Source organism: Herpailurus yagouaroundi, unplaced genomic scaffold (assembly GCF_014898765.1).
Source record: "Herpailurus yagouaroundi ecotype Mexico unplaced genomic scaffold, PumYag 77, whole genome shotgun sequence".
In the NCBI taxonomy this organism is placed as follows: domain Eukaryota; kingdom Metazoa; phylum Chordata; class Mammalia; order Carnivora; family Felidae; genus Herpailurus; species Herpailurus yagouaroundi.
Window position 1 is genome coordinate 4,431,830 of NW_024412388.1, and position 24,668 is coordinate 4,456,497.

Sequence of the window (24,668 nt, forward strand, 5' to 3'; positions counted from 1 at the left end):
AGAATGACAAAGCCTCTTGAAGGTTGAAAGACAAAAACAAGGGGGGGCGCCTGGGTGACTCAGTCAGTTGAGTGTCCGACTTCGGCTCAGGTCATGATCCGTGGTTTGTGAGTTCAAGCCCCGCCTCGGGCTGCTTCGGATTGTCTCCTCCTCTCTCTGCCCCTCCCATGCTCATGCTCTGTCTCTGTCTCTCAATAGTAAATAAACATTAAGAAAAAGACAAAAACAAGGAATGAAAACTTACCTAATGACTGAATGCAGGGTACTTAGTGCAGCCCGAACAAGCTCCCATTTGCTCCCCAGCGGCCACCAAAAGAAGGGGGTGACCCCTCTGCTGGACAGGGAGTGGCCACTACGCCTGGGGTGGGCTCTTACATCTCTGGACTGAAGGCGCTAGGATTCTGACAGCACCCTTTGGCGACTACCCCATCTGTTCAGACTAACAGATGTGGGGCAAATGGATACCATCAGCAATTAGAAAATAACACCAGCAACAGCATGAAGGGAACTCAGCTTCCTCCCTGGGGAAGCAGCTCTGACTGATGCAGGAGAGTCCTCGTGTGAACCAGCCAGCAGCGGGAGGGGTCTCCTCTTAGGAGTGGCCATGCCAGCCCCACAGAGCGCTCCAGAGTTCACTGAGACTCTTCATTCACAGCCTGAATGAGGGGCTCAATTTTCCCCTCATGTGTTAGACACGGATACATCTCTTAGTGCACATCTGGGAGGGGATCTTCAGGTGTTCTTCCTTGAAGTCATTTTTATATTCAGTGAAGGCTTAGAATCAATGCAAAAAAAGCCAATTCTGATCGATGAGAACTTGATTTTCTTAAAGTAGCTTACTAAAATATATGCATATAAAAACTTACCCATTCACCATCCATGACTGCCTACATACTTGTATAATCACTACTGTGCATGCGGTTTTGCTTTGTTGCTAATAGGGAGATAATTTGGTTTGGTGATAGGAAACCACACAATATTTTGCCAGGAAGATGTTACCCCACCGCTCCATTAGTTGGGATGCTGCTGCTGGGAATGAACAACCCTGACTCTGAAGGGAGGGGCATGTAAGAGAAGTCTGCAGCCTTTCTGCGGCGCTGACTGCTACCACGAAACACTCTAACCGACCCATGTCTTCAAAAAACAAGGGAGCTTCAACATGGTGGACACAAGGTGAGGAGAAAGTAAATACAACAAGATTCTATTTTCCTTTTAGGAGGAAAAAATGCTTAGCTATCAGACCTAATGCTTTGCTACGATGAGCTAAGGTGACCTGAAGCACTGCTATTTCCATCAAACCAAAGGCCAGAAATCGACCACCTGCTGGAGCCAGGCAGGACACGCGGATGAAGGGCAGGCCCGATGTAAGACCACGGGAGGCGCTAAGTGTCGGGAGGGCCGACGGCACAGCCTTGCCCACAGGGCAGAGGCTCAGGAGATCTGGTGGACTGCTGTTCCTCGCAGGGGAAGTCAGATACGCTGCTACCAGATTTTCTGATTTTTCCAAGAGAAGACAGACAACCGGACTTTTATGCAAAATGTCCCGAGTTTTAAATGACAGCGACTACAATTTGTTGTGTGGGCAACCAAAACATGGCCACGGGTGGAACATGGCCCACAAGCCACCAATATTAAGCAGCAGTGGAAAGGGAACCAGAAGCTGTCTCACTTCTCTTGTACTCTTTATCCCACGGTCTGTAGAAGGTTTTAATGCTAGTTAGAGGAGACGGGCTTACAGGCTTGAGATTCAATACCAAAAGAACATCAGGGGTGATTTATACAGTGATGAGAAAGAAATCAACAATGGCCAATTTAACATTAACAGCCTCCTACAATATCTGGGGCATCAAAACCCAAGTTTCTTTAATGAAATCAAGTACTAACAGCTATGTGTTCTTACAGCAACTTAAGGGTTTTCCCCTGGTTTTCGTATTCATCTTCCCCTATCTTCCCATCTGATCCTCATGCCGCCCCTCCCCCTCCCCGCACTCGTAACATGGACCTGCTCGAGGCTCTGTGACTAGTCAGCGACAGAGCAAAGGGAGAACAGAAGCCTGTGTGAATGTGAGTAACTGTTTTTACACAGCATGGCTGCCAGGGGAACATTTTTCCTCCTGGGCAATTCAATCCAGTAGTTGTCAACTTTTCTGTGTTTCCATTTGCTCACACGTACAGCACATTACCAACACAAACACGTCCCAAATGCAGTCACTCGTAACCTGGGGCGGAGGGAGCGGCACAAAACGGTGGAGGGTGGCAGGAAATGCGTGTGGAGACAGAACCGCACCCCTACGGAAACTGTCTTCCATCAGACCCCCAACCAGCCTGTTCCCTCCCGGGGGTTAGAAAATACTGGTACAGCCTATGCCCCTGGCTTTTTACCTGACAGGTTAGGAAACAGAGGACAAGCTGGATGGCTGACCTGCTTGAGCACACGGAGGTACGCAGAGGCATAGCCAAGCCTAGAAGTCATCTCTTACACCGAAATATGAAGCCAGGAAGGGACTCTAGCGGCTTCCAGTATTCTCAAGCACGTGGTCCCAGGCTGTGGGATCAGGGGGCTGGTGCTCTGCAGATGTTTAAAGACTTTCCTGGGATGCCAGATGCACAGGTTCTCTTACCTCCCATCCTTCCATCTCCAGGCCTCTCTTCCCATAGATGTCATAGATGGCCCTGGTCTGGGGGTCGCTGAGCACTGCAAATTAAAAATCACACGTTTACAAAGCACGGAATTCACCTTCCAGAGCTGGAAACGTCGTCAGGTAAATCCACCTCCTCCCCTTCCTCCCTGTCCAAGCACAATCTCACCGAGAGGCACTCTTCACCCCTGTGCATCTTTCCCCCTAACTGCCTATCTGATCTGGTCCAGGATGTGCTTAAAGGTGGGACACAAATGAGAAATGTCGGATTTTTTGTGTCCGAGCAATTCTTCATTGTGAGGTGCACCTGGTAGGAAGCTGCACTCTTGGGCCACTCGAGAACAGTTATTTTTTTAACAAATTTGGTTAAGTTTCTGCCACAGTCTATACAGTAGCTGGGGATGAAAGAGTTAATTTCAGGAGTTGAAGAAACGAAACAGATGAACACAGAGGAAGGGAAGGAAAAATAAGATGAAAACAGAGAGGGAAGCAAATCTTATGAAACTCTCAAAGACAGAGAACAAACTGAGGGTTGCTGGAGGGGAGGTGGGTGGGGGGACGGGCATTAAGAAGGGCACTTGTTGGGATGAACACTGGGTGTCACAGGTAAGTGATGAATCACTGGGTTCTACTCCTGAAACCATTACTGCACTATATGTTAACTAACTTGGATTTAAATAAAGAAATAAGCAAAAAACAAAACAAAACAAAACAAAACAAAACAAAAAAACCAAAAAAAAACCCACACACAACAATAAGCAAACAAACAAACAAAAAGAAAGAAAGAGTTAATTCCAGTTTCTAAAGCTTATTCAGACAGGCTCTGATTGTAAAATCAGATTTTTCTACAATCAGAGCCTGTCTGAATAAGCTTTATATATATTTACTATATATATATTTAATATCCTTCTGCTTTTTTGTAAATCATTTTAAGACCCAAACACCTGTCACCACGGTGGCTGCCACATCACCTAAATAAGTACATCAGAAAAAGATTTTTCAGGGAGGGACAGAGCTACTGGAAGGACATCCAAACGGAATGCAAGTGTCAGGAAAGCCAGTGGTCGCTCCCTTCCTCACCTCCTCTGCCAGTTTCTGTGCAAGACCTTCGAAACTTCTCTCCCTTGAGACTTCCCATGTATTTTTAGGCCTAATTAAAAAAACGATGTAAATGATTGTATCCATACGCAAATCCAACGGGGAAGAAAGAAGTGCTGACCACTGGAAGACGTGGGAGGCAGACTTCTTGGGCTAATCTGTAGGATTTCGTAGGGACTTATCTGTTCACGGCTTTCCCTTGGTCTCCCCATGAGGCTGAGCATGGGGGCGGCTCTGCTGCCACAGCACTTCCTCAAGAACCGTTCGGGTTTTCTGTTAACTCTTCCCTGAATCTCCAGGACAACACAAGCTGGCTACGGGGGTAATTTAGACAACGGTAAAGTTCACACAGCCATTCAGACAACAGGATACGATAAAAGGAACAGGCTTCTGAGCAGGAGTTAAATCTGCTAAAGACCCAATGCTGACCACAGACGTGGATCGTGCACTGCAGCCCGAGTTTTCCTCATCAGTAAAATCCAATTTTTTGATAAAACCATAAAGTGAAATATGGCATATGCTTTTATGTCTGTAACAAAAAGTCTTTAAAATAGATTAAAAAAAATTTTTTTTAATGTTGGGGTGCCTGTGTGGCTCAGTCGGTTAAGCGTCCGACTCCGGCTCAGGTCATGATCTCATGGTTCACGGGTTCCGACCCCAAATTGAGCTCTGTGCTGACAGCTCAAGAGCCTGGAGCCTGCTTTGGGTTCTGTGTCTCCCTCTCTCTCTGCTCCTCCCCCACTCACGCTCTGTCTCTCAAAAATAAATTAAAAAAACCCAAAAGTTAAAAAAATTGCTTAAAAAATTTTTTAATGTTTATTTTTGAGAGAGAGGGAAGGAGGGAGAGAGGGAGATAAAGAGACAGAGCACAAGTGGCAGAGGGGCAGAGAAAGAGAGGGAGACACACGATCTGAAGCAGGCTCCAGGCTCTGAGCTGTTAGCACAGAGCCCAATGTGGGACTTAAACCTATGAACCGTGAGATCATGACCCGAGACTAAGACAGATGCTTAACCGACTGAGCCACCCAGGCACCCAACGAGAAGTCTTTATTTCATAAAGAAACACATTATCTAGTTTTTGGTCTGTTTAACTAAGGAGCAAATCACCAATCTGTTCCGGAATGAATAACTTATTTTACTTGGCATATATTCTAAGAGTGCATTAATATTTTTAAATTTTTATTTATAAACCTGTGGCAGAATATGCATAACATAAAATTGATTTCAGCCACTTTTAAGTGTATACTTCAGGGGCATTAGGTGCATTCAGTGTCGTGTAACCATCACTGTTATGTTGCTAGAGCTTTTCCACCATCTCCAACAGAAACTGGACCCATCAGTTACTTTAACATTTGAAAAAAATTTTTAATGTTTATTTTTGATTATATATAGAGAGAGAGTGCAAGCAGGGGACGGGCAGAGAGAGAGAGGGAGACACAGAATCGGATGCAGGCTCCAGGCTCGGAGCTGTCAGTACAGAGCCCGATGCAGAGCTCGAACTCATGAACCTGAGATGAAGTTGGACACTTAACTGGCTGAACCACCCAGGCACCCTGACTTCAATATTTTATACACAGCTACATCACAAAATTTTCCTTCTGAAGTACCTAAGATGTAAGTATAAAAACCTGAATTACTTGATTCTACTTCCTGTTGGCCTTCCTAACATCATTTTCTTCCTTTTGTTAGAACCTTTCCTTAACCAAATGCTCCGGAGCCAATAAAATGATGTTCAAGTAAAAAAAAACATTCTTGTGAATGTTCTCATAAAAAAAGAGAACAAAGAGGGCCTGTCTGAAGCGATCAGCCTTTTACCTGGAAGAGCTCCCTTTAGAAGAAAGCCAGCGAGCGATTTAGAGCCTGAGTGCTCCCTGCAGCCCGGCCCCCGTCTGCTCTGCTCACACTCTCATGTCCCACTGACCGGACACATTGATTCCAGGGCAAACTACCACTCTTTCAAAGGACCTGTCAGTAAAAAAGCACTAACCTAACCTCCTCTCTCATGCACCTCTAAGGACTCTCTTTCTGTCCTCTACAAATCAAGCCTCTTAAAAATCGAGCAGCTGCTTTTCAGGGCATGTGCACGAGGCCTGGCCCTCCGCTGACCTTCATAAGCCTGGTGCACAAGGTTAAACAGCCGCTCCGCCTGGGACTTGAGCTCCGGGTCCCGGTGCTTGTCGGGATGGTAAAGCATGCACAGCCGCCGGTAGGCAGCTTTCAGCTCTTCCGAGGAGGCCTACGGAGAGAAAAATCCAGTTAGAGAACAATCAATGCTGCTTGAATATTATCGTGATCAGAATCAGCCTTGAAACGGGAACCTGTCAGCCACTCTCCAATGTGTTTGCTTTCTACATTCTGGACATAATGAAGTTATGCTTTATGGCTTCAATAAGGCTTCTTTTTTCCACAGTTAATAAAGTGATCAATTATGTACATCAACAGCAATTGTGTTTTGCTGGGAAATGCTGCTATCAGATGCGTCTCTATACTGGCTCAATGTGCTCTGAGCTGAAACTAAAAACGTCACAGAGACCCGCTTACTTTCTAACCCAAGTTATTTGAAATAAATCACGCGGAGGCACTCTCAACAGAAAACTGGTTCAGACAGGAAAAAAGCTATCTACCATCAGACAGAAAGGCCATGCATTTATCCAGTTTTCTGACAAAGGAACCTTGATGAAGATTTACCCATAAAAACCACAAATAAAATTGTAAAAGCAACACAAGCCTCCGATTCAATCTCTGATTCTAAAAGGGAGCACAGAAAGTGGGCAAAAATGCGTTGCTATCCTATAGAAACAAAAGCCTTCCCCCACAAACCCAGAAGACCTCCCCCCAAGCATTCAGCTCCCCAGTCCTCACATGTCCTCAGTTTGAGGGAAAACATGCACCATGGGAAGAACAGATGATACCAAGTAAGTACAATGGACTGAGTGTATTTTAGCCGCACAGAAGGTGGGGGGGGGGGCAGGGAGGATAAACCCACACTCTGCTTTGCCTGCCGCACAGCCACCAAGATGTCCTCAGACACAAACTCCCTCAGAGGCCCTAGGAACACCGAGCCACCAACCTGGCCAGCCTCTTGGGTCTATTTTGGGGAAACATTCTGTGTGATTTCATATCAGCCTCCGGGACCGTTTGGGTCTATTCGAGGTGATGCTGAACAGGCAGCTCTATCCAGATGACCGGTCAAGTAAAGAACATTTTGTTTTTGGGAGGCAACCCCCTCACCATTTTGACAATAGAAGCCCACTTCTGGGTTGCCGATGACACACCAGAGGGACCAAAAAACCAGCCATGCGGGCAGAGAACGGGACCAGGTCCCCGGTGAGAATGCCAGGGCCGACAGTGCACTAGGAACAGGCCTCAGAACACGTGTCCCCAAGGAGAACCAGTACAGGGACTGATCAAGGGATCAAGGTTACAAGGGAAAACGTTTGACCACATTTTTCTATAATTTCCACAACTTTTCATTACCTTCCAGTTCCAGGACTAATGAGTTTTTTTCACTAAGGAAAAAAGGAAAAACTTTACTGTACTTTAGTAATAACTTTTCGGCATGAAATTTATTTTTCTTTTTTTAAGTTTATTTAGGGAAAGAGCGTGAAGCGGGGAAGGGGAAGAGAGAGAGAGGGAGAGAGGGAGAGAGGATCCCAAGCAGGCTCTGCGCTGTCACGAACCGTGAGATCGTGACTTGAGCAGAAATCAAGAGTCAGATGCTTAACCGACTGAGCCACCCAGATGCTCCAGGCACAAAATTTAAACACTTTATGCAAAACTAAGTTCTTCAGATGTTAGAAAACCAGCAACGTTGGGCAGGTTCCCTAGAGGTTTTAAACAAGGAGTTCTGAAGAACTCCAAAAGAAAGACACTCCATGTGACTGGTAAGATGTCAGTCACACGTGCCCGAGAGGAGAGGCCGTGGGGAGGCCTGGTGCCCGTCGGTGCCATCAGGACGATGCCTTCACCTCCGGGCCCTCGGCTTCTTTGTCTGGGCGGGGAGGTGGCTGGCTGGCTGACCTCTACAAGCCCTACCAGCTCTGACTTCACATGATCTGTTATCCGGAAAAGAAACACCTACACCCGAGACACTCCGCCTGTCCTTTAAACCAGACACAGACCGTTGCTGCTTGTTTGGACAGAGGCTCATCTGCACACAGTTTTACATCAGCAGCTTCTTGGAAGGGGGTCAAAGACTTGGCTGACCGAGCAGCCCCTTGCCAGGCAGATGTCTGCCCTGTTCCAGCACCAGTCTTCCGCCCTCCCTTTGGGGCAGCCCCTGAGCGTTACACTGTTGAACAACTTGCAGCCGGCTGCCTTCCTTCCTTCTCTCCACCGGCCTCCGAGGTTAGTGGTGAAGAACACGGGCTGGGGGCAAATGAGCTTTCGGACCCTTAGCTCGTTCATCTGCAAAGTCTCAGGGGTGGGGAGACAACGAGGGGAGAGCAGACCCTACGGTGCTCGCTTACAAAGGGCGGCTCTTGTAAAACCTTTTCCTCGTTTTCTCAACTTGAAACCGCGGACTGCGGGACCTCCCTCCTCAAAGTTACCGTGAGGAGTAAGTGAAGTGGGACCTGTAGAGCACTCTACAATGCTGTGTATTCCGAAGGGGTCCGGGTCCTTGGCTGTCCTGTCGCAAGTGAAGCTCGACATTCCCGTGGCATCACGCACACTGAGACCGGAACAGGACACGGGGTACTGGCACAGGGTAACAGGAATGCTCATCCAGGAAGCAGTCCGTTTCTGAAAATTCACTTACACGTGCCCTTTGCTAGATGGGCACTCCGTTTCAATAAGAACCATGAGACCCCAATGGGGCGCCTGGGTGGCGCAGTCGGTTAAGCGTCCGACTTCAGCCAGGTCACGATCTCGCGGTCCGTGAGTTCGAGCCCCGCGTCGGGCTCTGGGCTGATGGCTCGGAGCCTGGAGCCTGTTTCTGATTCTGTGTCTCCCTCTCTCTCTGCCCCTCCCCCGTTCATGCTCTGTCTCTCTCTGTCCCAAAAATAAATAAACGTTGAAAAAAAAAAAAAATTTTTTTAAAAAGAACCATGAGACCCCATAGCAGAGATGTGCCTCAACAGTCCCGACTCTGCAGCTCTTTCTTCTTTCTCCTACCACAGGCTTCTTTCCTGGCCGACATCAAGCATGCGACGCATTTCTTGCCACATTTACCAATATGCCACCTGTACCAAACCTCACTGTTTTCAGCAAATAAGTAATGGTTAACTAAATAAAATAGATCTTCTCCAGGTAGGTTTACTTATGTAATGATGTAAAAGGGGCTTGTTCCTCCCAGGACAGCAACTACAGATTATTTTCTTTCTGCAAATTGTAAGTGTTCTTTCCAGTATCTCATAAAAGTTACAGGCGCATGATTAGACAGATCTGGCTGACTCTAGCTTAGACTGCTGTTTCCTGGTTGTTAAACTAGATGACAAGGGGGCAGAATATCTAATCTGCAAGACCTTCTGTAATCATATTAATAAATGGCTTAATGTGTTATTGATTAAGTAATAGAAACGAGGAGTTTCATTTTTAATAAATATCATGTTCAATAAAAGGTTAGATTGGGCCTTTCATCATATCTGAATAGCTAAGGTCACTGGTTCAATATTTCACAAATGATAAACTCTTTATCATAAAAATACTGGTATCATTTCAAAATCTGCTGTCATTGAAAATGAAACCTACAGTTGCACACTTGTTTCTAAAATCCTATATAAAGTAAGGAGATGTACTGTGCCTTAAGTCTGAAAAGTTCCAGCAAGTCAATCATCTGGTTATATTTCTAATTAAAGTAAATTTATTATAAATCCAGCCTTAGTGATCATAACATTCACAGCGGAAAGGTCCTTTGTGACCTGACTGTAGAGTTTAGTGGTCTGTTGAAATGGTTGGATTCATTGATGCTATACAAGACAAAAATGAAATTCCTGCGGTAAGGCACAAAACTAAAAGGCATACAGATTACAAGGGAGAAGGTTAAACTTTCTGCATTTGCAGATATCACCTATGTGGGAAATCATAAAGCACCTACAAAAAGGCTGCTAAGTGACATCAGTGAGGTCACGGGATATGGGGTCAATATGCAAATATCAATTTTTTCCTACATTACTAAAAACTAAAATTTAAAAAGACAATGCACTTAGAGTACCATCACAAACACGAACTGCTTAGGGATGGACGGGACGAGTGCATGCAGGACGTGTCCATGGGCAGCCACAACACAACTCTGACAGTGAAAACGATGGAGGGACAAACCATTTTCGTGCATCGGAAGAGTCAACATTATTAAGATGCCACATTCTCCCAAAGCATGCTACAGATACCACGCAACCCAAAACCCCACCAGGCCTTTTTCTGTAGAAACAGACAAGCCAATTCTAAAATTCATGTGGAAAAACAAAGGCTATGGAACAAAAAGGTATGTTACTTTCCTAGTTGTTTTATCAGCCAGAATAGCTGAAACACAACTGGCGGACTTATGTGGCCGGATTTTAAGATTTAGTACAAGGCTATGGGAATCGAGACAGTGTGGTACAGGGGAAAGAACCAATGTAAAAGTCAACGGCACGGTAGTGAGCCCACAAACCGACCCCTACATACATATGGCCATGTGATCTCTGACAAAGAGGTCAAGATGGTTCAAGGGGGAAAAGATAGTCTCTAATACATGATGCTGAAAGAGGGGGACATCCACATACAGAAAGGAGAACCTGGACCCTTATCTTGCATCAGACAAGAGGTCACGCAAAGACCTCCGGATAAACAAAAACGGATACACAGAAGCCAAGGGAGTTCATTACCACTAAACCTGCCCTGCAAGCGAGCTCCAGGGAGTCCTGTGGAATGAAATGAAAGACTGCAACTCAAAGCCATATGAGGAAATATAGGTCTCAGTAAAGGTTAAAGACAAGTGCAAGTATAAAAGCTAGTGTTAACCGCAAAAACAGATCCTAACTCCACATTTTGTTTTCTTAATAATTTAAGTGACTAACACATTAAAAAAGCCTGTCAGACTAAAAGCTAGTCCTTTGTAACTTTGGCTTGTAACTTCACATTTTGTTTCTACATCATGTAAGAGGCTAATGCATTAGGGAAAACAGTTATCAGGTTATTTTTTGGAGACGCAACAGATAAAGATGTAATTCTATGACCTCGATCACTGAAAGGCATGGGAAAGAGTTTTTGTATGTTATAGAAGTTAAGCTGGTATAAATTCAAATTAAGTAGTAGGAAGTTAAACATAGTTTAACACACTAAACCACAAAGAAAACAGAATACATGTGAAAAATGAGGAAGGAATTAAAACGTTTCACTATTAAAAAATGGCTAAACACAAAAGACCCTAATTTGGAAATTAAAGGACAAAAAAAGATACAGGGCATAGAAAGGAAATAGCAAAACAGCAGAAATAAGGCCCGCCTTATCAATAATTACTTTAAACTCAACGGGTTGAATTCTCCAATCAAAAGAGATTAGCAGGATGAATTAAAAAAACAAACAAACCACGACCCAACTATTTGCTGTCTATAGGAGACTAGCTTTAGAACCAAAGACACTAATATGTGAAAAGTAAAGGGATGGAAAAACATTCCCTGCAAATAGTAACAGAGAGAGTAGGGTGGCTCCACTAATATCAGACAAAATAGACACTAAATCAAAAAAGGTTGCAAGAAACAAAGAAGGGCAATATATATTCATAGGAGGTCCAATATAGAAAGAACATATTAACAATTATAACGATTTGTTACCTAATAACAGACCGTCAAAATATATGAAGCAAAAATTGACAGAATTGAAAGGAGAAATAGACAGTCCTACAATAATGGTTGGAAATTGCACTACCTTGCTTCAATAATGTAGAGAATAACCAGGCAGAAATAAAGAAACAGGACCGGGACAACACAGTAAACCAAGTAGATCTAACAGACATATATAGAATATTCTACTCATGACACCAGAACACACTTTGGGATGTGTGCAGATGGGATGCCATGTATGTAGGAAATCATAAAGAACCTGCATAAAAGCTACTAAAGGCTCTTAGCAAGGTGATGGGATTGGGGTATCAACAAAAGGTTCAATACAGCAAGAAGATATATATTAAGCCACCAATGAAGTCTCAATAGATTTTAAAAGAGATAACCTAAGTATCTTCTCCAACTACAACGGGATGGAGTTAGAAATCAGTAACGCAAAGAAAACTGGAAAATTCACACATTTGTGGAAATTAAACAACACATTCTTAAATAACCAAGAAGAAACCACAAGGGAAATTAGAAAACAGATGAATGAAAAGAAACAAAATATACTGAAACTTCTAGGATGCAGTGAAAGCAGTGCTGAGGGGGAAATTTACAACCATAAATGTTTGCATTAAAAAACAGGAAAGGGGAGCCTGAGTGGCTCACTCTGCGGAGTGTCTGACTTCTGCTCAGGTCATGATCTCACAATTCCTGAGTTCAAGCCCCACATCGGGCTCTGTGCTGACAGCTCAGGGCCTGGAGCCTGCTTCCAATCCTCTTCTCTCTCTCTCTCTCTCTCTCTCTCTCTGTCTATCTCTCTGCCCCTCCCCTGCTTGCACTCTCTTTCTCAAAAATAAAGAAACATTTAAAAAACAAAACAAACAAACAGGAAAGATCACAAATCAATGACCTAATATATAACTAAGAAACTAGAAAAAGAACACACTAAACTCAAAGCTGGCTAGCAGAAGGAAATAATAAAGACCAGAGCAGAGATGAATAAAATAGACAATACAAAAGCAATAGAATGAATGAAACCAAAAGTTGGTTCTCAAAAACAAACAAACAAACAAAAAAAACCACACACACACACACACACACACACACACAACACAAAAAACACACAAAAAATCAACAAAACTGACAAATCTCTAGCTAGACTGCCTAAGGAAAAAAGGAGAGAAAATTCAAATTATTAAATTCAGAAATTAAAGTAGGGATAACATGACCGATTCTATAGAAACAAAAGGATTATAAAGGAACACTATGAACACTTAATTGTCCACCAACAAGCTGGAAAATCTAGATAAAATGGACAAACTTCTGGAAATTCAAAACCTACCAAGATTAAATCATGAAGAAACAAAATCTGAATAGACCTATAATTAGTAAGGAGATTCAATTACTAATCAAAGACTTCTTGACAAAGGAAAAAAAGCCCTGGACCTAACTGCTTCATTGGTGAATTCTATCAGAAATTTAAAGAAGAACTAATATCAATCCTTCTCCAACTTTCCCAAAACATCAAGGAGGGAACACTTCCAAACTCATACCAAATCTGGACAAAGACACCAAGAGAAAACTAGAGACCAATACACCTTATGAATACCAATGCAAAAATTCTAAACAAAACACTAGCAAATAAAAATTTCACATACTAAAAGGATTATTACACATCATGACCAAGTATAATTTATTTCTGAAATGCAAGGAAGGATAGTTCAACAAAAATCAATCAATATAATAATATACTACACTAAGAGAATTAAAGAAAAACAAAGCACCTCACACGATCATCTCAATTGATGAGGAAAGAGCATGTGACAAAATTCAACACCCTTGAGTATAAATACACTCAACAAACTAGGAACAGAAGGAAACTACCTCAGCATAATAAAAGGCATAAAGAGCTCTTACAACTGAAGACAGACCTACAGTGAACATCACTCAATGGTGAAAGACTGAAACAAACTTCCTCTAAGATCAGGACCAAGGCAAGGATGTCTGCTTTGGCCACTTCTATTCTATAGTCCTGGAAGTCCAAGCTAGAGCAATTAGGTAAGAAAAAGAAATAAATGGTATCAAAATTGGAAAGAAGGAGTAAAATAATCTCTTTTCCCAGATTGTATGATCTTGTATGAAGAAAACTAAAGATTCCACACACACAAAAACTGTTGGAATTAATAAATGAATTCAATAAAGCTGGAGGATACAAAGTCAACACACAAATTAGCTGCATTTCTAGACACTAAAAATAAGCAATCTGAAAAGGAAATGAAGAAAAACAGTCCATTTACGATAGCATAAAAAAAAACCAGTAACAGAACTAAGGAGGCAAAGGATTTTTTTTTTTTTAACATTTATTATTTTTGGGACAGAGAGAGACAGAGCATGAACAGGGGAGGGGCAGAGAGAGAGGGAGACACAGAATCGGAAACAGGCTCCAGGCTCCGAGCCATCAGCCCAGAGCCTGACGTGGGGCTCGAACTCACGGAGTGCGAGATCGTGACCTGGCTGAAGTCGGACGCTTAACCGACTGCACCACCCAGGCGCCCCTGCAAAGGATTTTTATAATGAAAACTATGAAACACTGCTGAGAGAATTAAAGAAGATGTAAAAAAATGGAAAGACATTCCATATCAACGCACTGGAAGACTCAGTATTATTAAGATGCCAATACTACCCAAAGCAACTAAAAGATTCAAGGCAATCCCTATCAAAGTCCCAAAGACAGTTTTTGCAGAAATAGAAAAATCCACCCTAGAAGTCACATGGAATCTCAAAGGCTCCCAAAGAGCCAAAACAATCCAGAAAAAGAACAAAGTTGGAGGATTCATATTTCTTTATTTCAAAGCTTACTACAGAGCTACAGTAATCAGAACAGTGTGGCACTAGCATAAAGACAGGCATACGGACCAACAGAATAGGACAGAGGACCCAGAAATACAAATTCACATATATGTCAAATAATTTTTGACAAGGTGTCAAGACTACTCAATAGGAAAAGGACAGTTCTTCCAACAAATGGTGCTTGGGGAAACTGGATGTTCATATGTAAAAGAATGAAGTAAGACCCTTATTTCACACCATATATAAAAGTTGATGCAACTGATTTTGTATGTTGACTTTGCATCCTGCAACTTCGCTGGATTCATTTATTAGTTTACCCACTAAAAATAGATGGGTGCTCTAAACATAAGAGCTATGAGTGTAAAACTCTTAGAAGAACACATAGGGCAAAAGCTTCATTACAGTGGACTTGGCAATGATTTCCTGGATATAACATCAAAGGCATAGGCAATAAAGGAAAAAAATAGACAAACTGAACTCAAGAACTTTTGTAAATCAAGGGATACTATCAAGAAAACGAAAAAACCACCAAAGAATGAGAGAAAATATTTGCAAATCATATCTTTAATAAAGGATTAATATCCAGAATATATGAGGAACCCCTAAAACTCACCAAAAATAACCAACCTAATTCAAAAATTTACAAAGGACTTGAATAGACATTTCCCCAAAGAAGATACAAGAGTAGCCAATAAGCACATGAAAGGATGCTTGATCTCACTAATTAGGGAAATGCAAATCAAGGCCACAATGAGCTAGCTATCACTTCACACCCATTAGGATGCTATTATAAACCAAACTGACAATAACAAGCGTTAGCAAGGACGTGAAGAAATTGGAATCCATGTACACTGTTGGTGGGAAGGTAAAGTGGTATAGCTCTTGTGGAAGACAGTATGGCAGTTCCTCAAAAAACTAAAAATAGATTTATCATATAATCCAGCAATTCCACTTCTGGGCATATACCCAAAAGAACCGGAAGCAGGGTCTCAAACAGATTATTTGTAAACCCGGTTCACAGCAATATTATTCACAATAGCTAAAATATGGAAGCGGCCCAAGTGTCCATCAACAGAGGATTGCTCAGCAACAACATGTGGTAAAAACATACAATGGAATACTAAGCCTTAAAAAGGCAGGGAACGTTGACATATGCTACACCAGGGGTGAACCTTGAAAATATCATGCTAAGTGAAATAAGCCAGTCACAAAATGATAAATACAATGTGATTCTAGTTAGATGAGGTACCTAGAGTAGTCAAAAATCACAGGAAAGTTGAATAATACTTGCCGGGGAGCAGGGGAGGGGGAGTAGAGAGTTACTGTGTAATGGGTAGAATTTCAGTTTTGCAAGATGAAAAGACTTTAGAAGATAGGTGGTGGTAATGGTTACACAATAATATGTATGCACTTATCACCACTGAACTGTATACTTAAAAACGGGTAAGATGGTAAAATTTTATGTTATTTGTATTTTACAGTTTAAACAATTGAAAAAAAAACCCCTCAAAAATGGAAAAAAAAAAAAACACCTAAATGTGAAAGCTAAAACCATAAAACTTCTAAAAAGAAAACATAGGAGATCATTTTTGTAACCTTGAGTTAAAGATTTCCTGTCAGAATAAAAGAAAAATATTTGTAAAACATGTATTCAATAGACTCGTATCCAGAAAATACAAAGAGCTCTTACAACTAAAGAAGAAAACCCAATAAAATAATGAGTAAAAGATTTAAACAGAAACTTCAACCAAAGGTGATACAGTAATGGCTAAAAAGTACATGAAAAGACACTCAATATTATTAGTCATTACGGAAGTGCAAATTACAAACAAAAGTAGGTATCACTACACAACCGTGAGAATATCTAAAATGACAAAGACTGAGAATATTAAGTCTGGGTGAGGATATGAAGCACAATAAACACCAATTTCAAAAATATGAACAAAAGCTTTGTCATCAGCATAGAGATAAAAATGGCCATCAATTCTTCTGGTCAAAATAGGCTAAGGAAATGAGTCAAGTGCTAGGTTTTTCCCAGTTGAATTACCTTTAAAAAACCTTTATTCTTATTAGAAAAGTATACATACTCATCATGGATAAAATGAAAAGTACATAGCACCCAGCTGGCTCAGTTGGTGGCAAGTGTGACTCCTGATCTAGGGGCTGAGTTTGAGCTCCACATACAGCTTACTTAAAAAAAAAAACAAAAAAACAAAAAACAAAAACAACCTAAAAAAATAAAAATAAAAATAGGGGCACCTGGGTGGCTCAGTCAGTTAAGTGTCCAGCTCCTGGTTTCAGTTCAGGTCATGATCACGGTTCCTAAGTCTGAGTCCTGCGTTGTGTTTGCGCTGACAGTGCAGAGTCTGCTTGGGATCCTCTCACTCCCTCTCTTTTTGCCCCTCCCCTGCTCACATGCACTCTCTCTCTCGAAATAAATAAACTTTTAAAAAGAAAAAAGAAAATTATAGACAAAATATTTGTTTTTCTATAATTTTGTCTTTTTTTTTCTGTTTAAAGGTCTTTATGAGGTTTTGTTTTTGTGACTTTTATTGGTCTTTAAGTATTTTCCACATCATTTCAATTTTTTTTAATTTTGAGAGAGACTGCACAGGCATGTAAGTGGGGGAGGGAGAGAGGGAGAGAGACAGAGAATCTCAAGCAGGCTCCACACCCAGCGAGGAGCCTGACCTGGGGCTAGGCCTCACAACCATGAGATAATGACCTGAGCCAAAATCAAGACATTGAACTCACTGAGCCACCCAGGTATCCTGAAACTTAATTTAATTTTTATTATGACTATGAAAATATAGCTCAAAGCTGAATGAACCAGATACTGTGATTGTTATTTCTTTTCCTGAACTCCTTTTAATTTTTCCTGGAGTTAGTAACTGCCTAACTTTTTTCCATTTGCTTTAGCTTGCTAGGTATCTATCACAGATTCTTCTCCAACTCCTCATAGTAAAGCACTTATAAGTAGAGACTTCTAATACTCTTTTCACTACAAAAATACAAAACAGTTTACCAAGTCCAAGTTTTTCTTTTTTCCTAAGAGGTATCCCTCCCAGAGATCTCTGCACTGTGTCCAATGTTAGGCCTGCTAGACAAACTTCATCCTAGGATTTCCTGTCACCATCCTCCAGGGTATCTCCCTGAGTCAGTCTCTTCTGTTCTGTATCCTACAACCTTTCTCTTTCCTGGTTTTCTTCTTTATTTTAGTAAAGCTCAACCTCCAGTAGTTTCCTTTACAAAGGTTGGCTAGGAGGAAAAATATTTTAGACTTTGCAGATCTCAAAAAAATTTTTTTGTAGGGGCGCCTGGGTGGCTCAGTTGGTTAGGCAACTGACTTCGGCTCAGGTCATGATCTCACAGTCCGTGAGTTCGAGCCCCGCGTTGGGCTCTGTGCTGATGGCTCAGAGCCTGGAGCCTACTTCAGATTCTGTGTCTCCTCCTCTCTCTACCCCTCCCCTGCTCACACTCTGTCTCTCAATAATAAATAAACATTAAAAAATTAAAAAATATTTTTTTTAAAGTAAGCTACACCCATCATGGGGCTTGAACTCAGAGCCTTGAGATCAAGAGTTGCACGCTCTACTGACTGAACCAGCCAGGCACCCCAAAATGTTCTTATATTCTGCCTTTATATTTGATAAGTAGTTAGCTGAGGATAGAATTCTTGCCCAGAAATATTTTTTCCCTCAGAACTCTTACTGTATTGTTTCATTGTCTTCTAGTTTACAGTACCACTGCCGAGATAGTTAATGTCATTCCAATTTCCAATACTTTGTGATCTATTTGGAAACTTTTCGGATGCTCTCTTTAACCTATGATTACCCTCAGCACAGGTCGTTTCTCTTCCACTCACGGTGCTAGTTACTTCATTGGCCCCTTCCATCTAGAGTCTCATACTTTTTGGTTCTGAGAATCTTTCTGATAATAATTGCTTAATACTGTCTTCCCCTTTTTACTGCCTAAGAGTTGGTCTTCTAAGTTTTAAATTTTACTTTCATGGAGATTTCCTCATTTTCCAGCCCTCTATAGAGTTTTAGCTTCTATCTTATTTTTAAGTTCCAAGAGTTTCTTCATTTGTATATATTTCTTTTAAAAGTATCACCTTGCTCTTATTTCTTACACCTAATATCTTCTCTCTCTGAAGACCATCTAGTTTTCAAACTCGCTGCACTGCTTCTTTCATTTCTCTTCGCTGTCTGCATGATCTTAGAATTTCAGACTGGAGCATTCCTTCAAATATTCAATGGTTCCTTAATATCACTGTATATGTGACAGTAAGATACTAAGAAAGTATTTGGAAGCCCTATGTGAGTAGGCCTTGTCATCTGATGAGCCTCTCTGTGGAATGGCTGGGAGAGGACCAGGAAGGGAAGTTTCACTTGGCAGTGTTTTCTTTTTGATAGGTTAGTTTTTTCAGGAAAGAGCACAGAGAACAAATGGGAAAAGCTGTAAGTCTCACCATGCGGGATACAATCGCTCATGTATTCCCTGCTTTTGTAAGGGTGCCACTCTCGCCCTCCACTGCGTCTAGGTCTAGGCTCTGAAGCTTTCCTGGTTCAATTTCTCCAGGGAATAAACGTCACGTCTTCTGGCTGGGGGGGGGGGCAGCAGACCCAGCATATCAGCACTGAATGTTACCATAAGAAAGGAAACAATCTTTGTCCATCTGGCAGACCAAAACGGGTACCCTGTTTTAAATTACATGTTTGTTTACATTAAAAAAGGGGGGGGGGACCTGGGTGGCTCAGTCAGTTAAGCATCCAACTTCGGCTCAGGTCATGGTCTCGTGGTTCAGGAGTTCGAGTCCTGTGTTGGGCTCTCTGCTGGCAGCACAGAGCCTGCTTCAGATCCTCTGTCTCCCGTTCTCTCTGCCCCTCCCCCACTTGCTCTCTCAAAAATAAACATTAAAAAAATTGCACGTTTGTTTACTATTGAGGGTGGATATTTTTCCATGTATTTATTTGCATTTTAGATTTCTTCTTTTATGAAATAACCTATTTGTTTCCTTTGTTTTGTGTTCCTATTGGGGCATTTATCCCTTTTTTTGTTTTTTTTTTTTGTTTTTTTTGCTTAACTTCCAAGAGTTCTTTATATACATTGGAAACAGATGAATTGTTGATCAAATAAATATACTGTATACTCCTTTTGAGTTTTTAAATTGTGTTATGGGTTGTTTTTTTTTTAGGTTTTGGTTTTTTGTCTTTAGCAAACACAGAAGTTCTCCACTTTTACAAAACCAAACCTATACATTGTCTCTCTTCTGATCTCTGCTGTGGCATCATCCTCAGAAAAGTCTCGGACTCCAGTTTCATCCTATTTGCTTCCGTTGAATAATGAAGCCACTGAAGAAGCTACCACTACCTCCACCTACCCAAAGTCTAGGGAAGACCATCTCTGGAATCAATGTGATGCACACACTCAAAGAGCATACTGCCACTCTGCTTCTGTTTTCTATTTTCATTTAACGAAGTAAGTGGAAATGGGTGAGGAACACCCGTATGTCTGAACGGAGACCGTATTGGTCATGATCGGGGAGGGCAGCAGTTCTCAGGGTGTGGCGTGGGGCCCCCTGGGGGTCTGAAAACTAGTTTCAATAAAACTAAGCCACCGCTTGCCTTTTTCTCACCCTGTCATGCGTACAGTGGAATTTACTTAAGGCCAAATGATATGTGATGACATCACTGTTTTGATGGTTAACAAAATGTGTACTTGTGTATTGTGTTTGCTAGTAATTTCTAAGGTGGTAGTTTTACAGCACAAATATAAGAGATTTCAGAGATTCATTCAACTGGCTCTCAGTTATTTCACTGTGTAATTACTAGATATTTTTCATTTTATCTGCTGTGATGTCTGTATCTCTGTAATTTCATTATTTTTCAATACACAGCTATTTTGAAATCCTTCAGTCTTTCTGTGCCTTACTGAAATACTAGTACACTTTATGTCTCCTTTTATATTTTATTAATTGAGCTTTAACTTCTTCTTTTTTAAGTTTATTTATTTATTCTGAGAGAGAGAGAGAGAGAGGGAGAGAGAGAGAGCGCGCACTCATGAGCAGGAGGGGCAGAGAGGGAGAGAGAGAGAATGCCAACGCAGGGCTCAGACCCATGAACAACGAGATCACGACCTGAGCTGAAACCAAGAGTCGGAGGCTTAACCGACTGAGCCACTTTGGTGCCCCTGAACCACTGCCAGTCTCTAAGGCAGAGGGAAGGGCAAGAGACAGAGACTCTCTGGCTCTCAGACCAGCATTTAAACCCCTCAGCCTGAGCAGGACCCACATCACTTCCACTCATATCATTGGCTAGAACTAGTCACAGGGCCTCGCTCAACCACTAGGGGACCAGGAAGCATAGTCCTGGCCGGCAAGCAAAGAACCAATAAACGGTGTGCAGCACTTAAAACTAACGCAATGACAATATTTAATTCAATACTTTGAAGCACGTAAGCGGCAACCTACACCTCACCACACTCATTTTAGGAAAAGGAAAGCCACGAGGTCTTTAGTTGCTGAAGCCTATACTTTCCAGCCCAAACCTCCAGGCTGCATCTATGTTGCTGTATTTCCGGAAGGAAGTCTCCACAAACTATGTTCTATTGGATTTTGGGAAGTTTGCCTAATTACCACAATTGAAGATTCATTATTGTCCATATGTTCCATGGCAATCTGATTGAAATCAACTGCATCAGCTAATAAAACCTGTAATTTTTTTATGATACTTGGTGCTCATACAATTTAATGGAAAAAGCAGATTTCAGAGCTAATTGACAAGAGAGTCTGGGTTCTTTGTGCTGAGTAAGAGCTGCTTCATGGAGGAGGGCTGTTCCAGATCACTTGGTGTCACTGAGGAGACCAAGTCATGTCCTCACCAAAGCACTACACCGGACTTGGAAAAATTTCCTACTTCATTTTGCAAAGGTTCCCACTACGTAGTCCGAAACTCCACACAATAAAACCACGCTCACACACAGTCCTGCCATCTTCTACTGTCATCCGCCCTGCTCAACACAGCCTTCTACATTTTCATTTGGAGGGTCTGGAAATAAGCTGGGGTTCATCCGCAAACAGCAAGACCCCAACGGTGCACGCGGACTCACCCTCAATCTCAGGCGTGGTGCAGACTCATTCCGCCCGACCCACCTTTACAAGAGCATCTCAAGCAGAACGGGATCTCAAGTGAGACTAAGCCCATGTTGTCCATCCTGAAAACTGAGCTCTGACAAAAGAAACTACAATCGAATCCATCTGAAACGCATTTACTTTTACCAATATCATCACTGATGCCAGTGCAAGAGATGAGAAAGAAGTAACCGGTTCCCCCTGCAATAAACAGAAGAGGAACAGGGTGTCTCCCAGGTGAAAAAGCACCAGCCCAGCAGGACAAGCCCTCGTTAGTCTCCAGCCTGGTACCCAGTCTCCGCAGGGAGCGAGCTCCAAGGCCTGCATTTCAATTTGCTCTCTTCCTCCTGCATCTGACTTTGAGCAGTTTTTATGAGTGAAAATTTAGAAATGCCAAGCTGATAACTGATAAACTCCTTCCAAAAAATTCCTCTAGAGCGGTTTGCTGCCAAAACCGCAATGTGATCTTCGACACAGGTTTTCCACAAAGTAAAACGCGTCTAGACACGTGAATACGATGTTAGTAAATACTGACCTCTTCGAGTCAGTCCACTGATCGAGTGCCAGCCCTGTCCTAAGTACCACAGGAGGTACAACAGAAATATATTAAGGAGTTTACACACTAGGTGTGCGTGTGGATGTGCGCTTCCCCTAAAAAAACCCCACATGTGTGGATTTAACTAAACGATACAAGACAGAAATGCTAACATTAGTGGGGGGGGGGGGAACTAAGTTCGGGGCGGTGAGAATGCGAAGAAAACTTCATGGAGGTGGAGGGACCCAAATGGGAATGCAAAAAGGTGGACTGTGATTTGCTTTGGTATCTAGGACGGGCTGACGAACAGGCCAGTGTTGGGGACAGAGACAGAACACTGACCAAACTGACAAGAGCTAAGAAGTATAAGCAGGAGGCTGGCAGGAAATGAACCTGGACATCCATCCACTTGCTCGTTCATTCAGTAAACATTGGTAGGTACTTGTCATATACTCACACTGTCCAAAGGGATATAATGGGGAATCAGACAGCTGGGGTCCCAAACCACATGACGCTTACTTTGCAGTGGAGAAAAGCAGAACATCACCGTACGGTAGGCAAAAAAAACATAAAACATCTAATTTATAAGGTGCTTTAAAACGGACCCTGACCCGATAAACAATGGGAGGTCATGACAGGTTTCTGGGCAGGGAAATAATGCGATTGGTACTGTTTGTTGATATTAATTTGGTACAGTCTGACTAGAACTGACAAAAATCAAAATCAGAGAGACCTAAGGAAAAGTGCAGCAGAACCACAGGGTTGAGGTTAGAGGGTTGGTTGGGAGCCCAGAAGTCAGAGTGGAAATGAAGGATCAGAGTTGGCAGGGGGTCAAGGGGAGGCTTTATGAGCTGAATGCGTTTGTCGGACAATTAAAAGGGGCTCAATACCGTAAGGAGAAACAGACCAAAAAGCACTCCAGGAGTTCTGGCTCAGATGCATGGGTTGGGGAGAAATTGGAAGCATCGGGCTGGGGGGGAAGGTGAATCTGACCACCATGTACAGCCCAGAAGGCACACAGAGATGCAGGAGAAGCAAGAGATTTTAAAAAGAGCCAAGCTCACAAGGACCAAACCTGGGGGAATTCTCAGGATGGAGAATGAGCACCTGGCAAGGTAAGAAAGGAGGACGAAGGGAGCATCAGAGGAGCCAAAGCCGAAGGGGACTTCAAGGTGGCACACAGGCACACACGTGGTGCACACACACACTTGCACAAAACGCTCCCACTGGTATTTCCTCATTTGGTGCTTTAATACTCACAGAACACCTTGGGGCGCCTGGGTGACTCAGTCGATTGGGTGTCCGGCTTTGGCTCAGGTCATGATCTCACCGTTTGAGAGTTCGAGCCCCGCATCGATTGGACTTGCTGCTGTCAGCACAGACCCCACTTCAGATCCTCTGTCCCCCACTCTCTGCCCCTCGCTCATTCGCAGTCTCTCTCTCTCTCAAAAATAAATAAACATTAAAAAAAATACTCACAGAACACCTTGAGATTGGTATTGGGACCTCCATTTAAAAGGAGGTAAACACAATGAGGATCAGAAAGATCTAAAAGTGTGATCTGAGGTGGAGAAGGAGTTTCCCTGACCTCGGACCCCTGACCCAAAAGCTGGCTAGAGAGTGAGCGCCCGTGCACCCTGGCCGGGACCACACTGTGGTTCATGAGAGTGAAAAGCTGCAGAGAGGGGACAGGTATTTACAAAACATCAATCACACAGCGGGCTCATCCAAACTGTGTGAGGAACTCTGACAAATCAATAAGCACATTCCTTGTTAACTTTTATGCTCACGATACTAATAACAACATACTGACATTTACTTTACATAATAACATGCCCATTACTATGCTGAGCACTTACATGCATTCTTGCTTAATTTCCCCCAAAGCCCTAGGACAGTGAAATTATTGTCTGGAGTTTATGGGTGAAGAGAGAGGCTCAGAGAGGCTAACCGGCTTGCCCCAGATAAGGCTGCTACAAAGTCAAACTCAAATCTGAGTTCAAGGACTTCATCTTTCGAAGCTCCACCACCATCTCTGCCTTTTCAAATCATCACCGACAAATGTGCACAGGGGCTTTCCATGGAAGGTGCTGGGCTCAGTGGCCCCAACTGTCCTTCTCTTGAACCCCTGAACATGGCCACAGCTTTGTAGAGCACAGGGGGCAGGTGGATACAGTCCATGTCATGGGATTTTGAAGAGTCAACCTCCTACACCCATCTTAGATGCTGCTTCGGGAAGGTGGGCTTCAGAGAGAGACAACAGGATCACGAATAAGTCAGAAAAGTTAAACGGGGTTGATCAAGTAACTCCAAGACCTAAGTTGTCTTACACAGAAGGAAAACACTTACAAAATCTACACAACTCATTCCCCCCAAGATGGCAATATAAATTCAAAAACAGAATAGGCGATCAGTAATGACAGAAGTCTACACACTAACAAAGAAAAAGCAAGCCCCTGGTCACCTTCAAGGTTCATGGGGCGGGGGCGGGGGGAGGGGCTTTCCTCCAAGCCCACCTCTACAGACAACGGAATGTGAGGACAAAGGAGCCAGTGGAGCAGAAAGTTCGATTCCTGACCAGAGGTCATTCCAAGGGCTGAGGGGAGACTTTTCTGACCGCTGTACAATTTGGTGCTCACTTCTCTTCCTGGTCATGTCCATATGTG

General features: G+C 42.7%; 1 protein-coding gene across 2 annotated transcripts in view; it reads right to left on the bottom strand.

The window, feature by feature from the left end:
* The window catches only part of DNAJC11 (DnaJ heat shock protein family (Hsp40) member C11), a 70,622-nt gene that overhangs the window by 40,065 nt on the left and 5,889 nt on the right, over positions 1-24,668 (bottom strand). The window contains exons 2-3 of one of the 2 annotated variants that reach the window (XM_040459992.1): positions 5,844-5,973; positions 2,622-2,695 (exon numbers count right to left, since the gene is read on the bottom strand). In XM_040459992.1, the coding sequence (XP_040315926.1) occupies positions 2,622-2,695; positions 5,844-5,973 (204 nt within the window). Of the gene's footprint in view, positions 1-2,621; positions 2,696-3,719; positions 3,833-5,843; positions 5,974-24,668 lie in introns of those variants that run through there. The other variant, XM_040460001.1, reaches the window with a different exon arrangement.